The sequence below is a fragment of the Parus major genome, chromosome 13 (assembly GCF_001522545.3).
Source record: "Parus major isolate Abel chromosome 13, Parus_major1.1, whole genome shotgun sequence".
Lineage (NCBI taxonomy): Eukaryota > Metazoa > Chordata > Aves > Passeriformes > Paridae > Parus > Parus major.
Window position 1 is genome coordinate 1,722,336 of NC_031782.1, and position 1,520 is coordinate 1,723,855.

General features: G+C 52.2%; 1 protein-coding gene across 4 annotated transcripts in view; it reads left to right on the plus strand.

Moving 5' to 3' along the window:
- The first annotated feature begins 741 nt into the window (after positions 1 to 741).
- The window catches only part of SH3TC2 (SH3 domain and tetratricopeptide repeats 2), a 14,356-nt gene continuing 13,577 nt past the window's right edge, over positions 742 to 1,520 (plus strand). For 3 of the 4 annotated variants that reach the window (XR_004499341.1, XM_033517691.1, XM_033517692.1), the window contains exon 1: positions 910 to 1,189. Coding sequence is in view for 3 of the 4 variants with exons in the window: in XM_033517691.1 (XP_033373582.1) it covers positions 925 to 1,189 (265 nt within the window). In the remaining variant the exon portion in view is untranslated. Of the gene's footprint in view, positions 1,190 to 1,520 lie in introns of all 4 variants that reach the window. The other variant, XM_033517693.1, reaches the window with a different exon arrangement.

Genomic DNA, 1,520 nt, shown 5'->3' on the forward strand with positions numbered 1-1,520 from the left:
CCCCTGCCAGGGTCTGCTGGGGCACAGAGGGGAGGAGGACAGTGAGGAGAGGAGCAATGGCAGGAGCCAGCTCAGATTTAGTTCTGCCTCTGTCTCCTTTCACTTCCCCTTCTCCATTTCCCTCTCGTGGAAGGGACTGAGCTGCCACACAAAATGTTAAGACTTTGTTAAATGCAGACCCTTTTCTTTCAAAGAAAAACTTATTCATGACCTGTCCAGTCTTGGGCTATTCTTTTCTACTTGCTAGCTCTACGTAAGAATTCTATTTCTCTAAATAAGAATTGTATTTCTGCATGAAAATACCAGTTTATTTGAGTGACTTAGCAAATGCCTATTTATTTGAGTGACTGGCAGAGCTGACTCAATAAAAAGAACTGTGAAGCAGGGTTCTGGTCAAAGAAATGACTTTAAAAAGCTGCTGCACATTCCAGCTCCACATCTCCAGGTACATGTTTATCTTAGAAATCCAGTCTGATTACTGACAAAAATTGGGGTTTAATCTGGTTATCCTTCCACTGCCAATGCAGGGCTGGGGTTCTGTGTGCCTCAGCTTTCATTAACAAAATTAGCAGCTCAAGATGCAGACCCTGAATCCTTTATGGCAATTGTTGATGATGTGTGGAGCAGGGAGAATGCTGCTTGGATTTTGGATACCCACCAGAGCAGGCAGGGGACAAAATCTCATTTTGATTTTCAAATGTTTGAAGAGAGTTTTGCAAGGCCTTGGCTCTCCTGTGCTGGGGAGTTGAGGCCTCATCCAAAAAAAAATCTCTGTTGGGGATTCACCCTTTTAACAGATCTGCTCATCTGAGGGTCTGGCCAGGAGACAGGAGGGAAAATCCCCTCACTCCAGAGCCACTCCAGCACTGGAAAACAAGCCCAAAATCAAGGGAATGATGGAGTTAGACCCCATCAATCAATCCCATGGATCTCTCTGGCCTTGAGCACAGCTTTTGGGTGGTTCCAGACCCACAGAATCCCCAGGCAGATCTGCAGGGCTGTGCTCCTGGGGGCTCTCAGCTGAGGCAGGACACCCACAGGCTCTTCCACAGCATTTCCCAGCAGCTCTGCTGTGTCCCCTCCTCTCCAGGGAAGGCTGGCCTGACAGAGCAGAGCAGCCCTGAGGCAGGACACGGCTCCCCGGACCCCTCTGTGGTGCTGCTGCCTCTCAGGCACAGCTTTCTGCCAGGTAAGGCACTGCCTGTGGAACCTCATGGATTTCCTGGGGTTCCCTGCAGTGCCTCAGGTCTTGTCTTGGAGACTGGAGGATGAGGATGGGCTGGGGTTGTGTTGTTTGAGCATCACAGCCGGGCTGGAGGCTCTGCTGGGCCTGGCAGGGTGGCAGGGGTGGCTCTGGGTGGCTCTGGGTGGCTCTGGGTGGCTCTGGGTGGCTCTGGGAGGCTCTGGGTGACTCTGGGTGGCTCTGGGAGGCTCTGGGTGGCTCTGGGTGACTCTGGGTGACTCTGGGAGGCTCTGGGAGGCTCCATGTGGCTCTGGGTGACACTGGGAGGCTCTGGGTG